At 35.9% G+C, this 1,368-nt stretch overlaps 1 protein-coding gene across 1 annotated transcript in view; it reads left to right on the plus strand.

Annotated features, from left to right (window-relative positions):
* Nucleotides 1–634: 634 nt before the first annotated feature.
* The window catches only part of LOTGIDRAFT_151940 (hypothetical protein), a gene marked incomplete at both ends in the record, with an annotated part of 1,172 nt that continues 438 nt past the window's right edge, over nt 635–1,368 (plus strand). The window contains one exon of the mRNA XM_009045436.1: nt 635–1,157. Coding sequence (XP_009043684.1) covers nt 635–1,157 — 523 coding nt within the window. The remainder of the gene's footprint in view (nt 1,158–1,368) is intronic.

Consider the following 1,368-nt stretch of genomic DNA (forward strand, 5'->3'; position numbering starts at 1 on the left):
GAGTAACGCATTAAACGAAGTAAGCCCTAGAACTGTAAGTTGCACTATGATCAACGTAACGAACCGCCTTATTAACAAACGCCGCCATTGTTTTATATTTCATAGAATTCTATTGATCATTAATTAACGCATATACCCCCTCACAAGTTGTAAGTGTAAAGTAATAATGTTTTAAATACAACGTTTACGAACATATGAATTAACGGCAATATAATTCCTGACATGTCATTTAAGCAATTTCATATTTTAAGACATTTATGCACTAAGCCTCCCCACGTGCATTGAATTCATCATAGTGACTGTTGTGGTAAATCTTTTATTGATATTAAAGAATATGTATTTTTGTCTTTACAGCTAAACCACGTATTTTCACGTCTTTTCACATCGTTTTATATACCCATATTGCTTAACGACATACTGTATAATCATCTAACGCATCAAACGAATTATTTGTGAACTGTGTGTGTGGAATGTGAGGTGTCGTAATAAAACGTAAAAATAGTAACTGAATTGTTTCTCCTTAATTCATGAAAGGAACGAACGTCCCGCCCACAGTGGGTGATGCCTTGCTGCATCATAAAGTTTAGAACTTGTGTAACCTTTCATTTTTTTTTGGAGAACAAAATAATGCAGTATGACTCATAAATATACCTGGTTTGAAAGCAGTCCCTGGCGAGATGAAGACCAAACCTTCAATTCTCTACCTAAACTTGATTTGGATGTTGATGAAGATCAAATTACTTCTGTGTCGGATAAGACTTCATCAAGTGCGTTATTGGCTCGAGAAAATGCCAATCTAGCTGAACTGTCATTAAGAGCTCAAGCTCTTCAGGCTGAAAACTTATTGTTACACAGAAAAGTGGAAGCACAATCAAACTATGATGCCATGAAATTAAAAACGGAGCTAAATGTAGCTAGGGCTAGAAAAAAGGCTTTAAACGAACAATTATTTGAACAATCTATGCCGGTGTTGTCTCCCAAAATCCAATTCACAGACACTCCCTTAGATTTACCTGAAGATCTAGAATTACCTAGTGTGTATCCAGAGTCTAACGATCAACAGCATTCAGTCCCTCAACCTTTGTCTACTCCAGTAAACGATATTGTTAAACGCCAAATAGAGCTTTCAGAAATGATCTTAGCTCAACAAAGACGAAGTCTCCTTCCCAAAGTGGAAATAACCAAATTTAATGGTGATGTTTCTCAATATAGAACATTTATCAAGGCCTTTGAGAATCGGGTTGAAAAATATGCAGCTGATGATACTGATAAACTATATTTCTTATGTCAATACACAACTGGTGATCCACATGAAGTAATCAAGAGCTGTTTACACATGGAACCGACTGTTGGTTTTCTCAAGGCAAT

The sequence above is a fragment of the Lottia gigantea genome, assembly GCF_000327385.1.
Source record: "Lottia gigantea unplaced genomic scaffold LOTGIsca_1, whole genome shotgun sequence".
NCBI lineage: Eukaryota > Metazoa > Mollusca > Gastropoda > Lottiidae > Lottia > Lottia gigantea.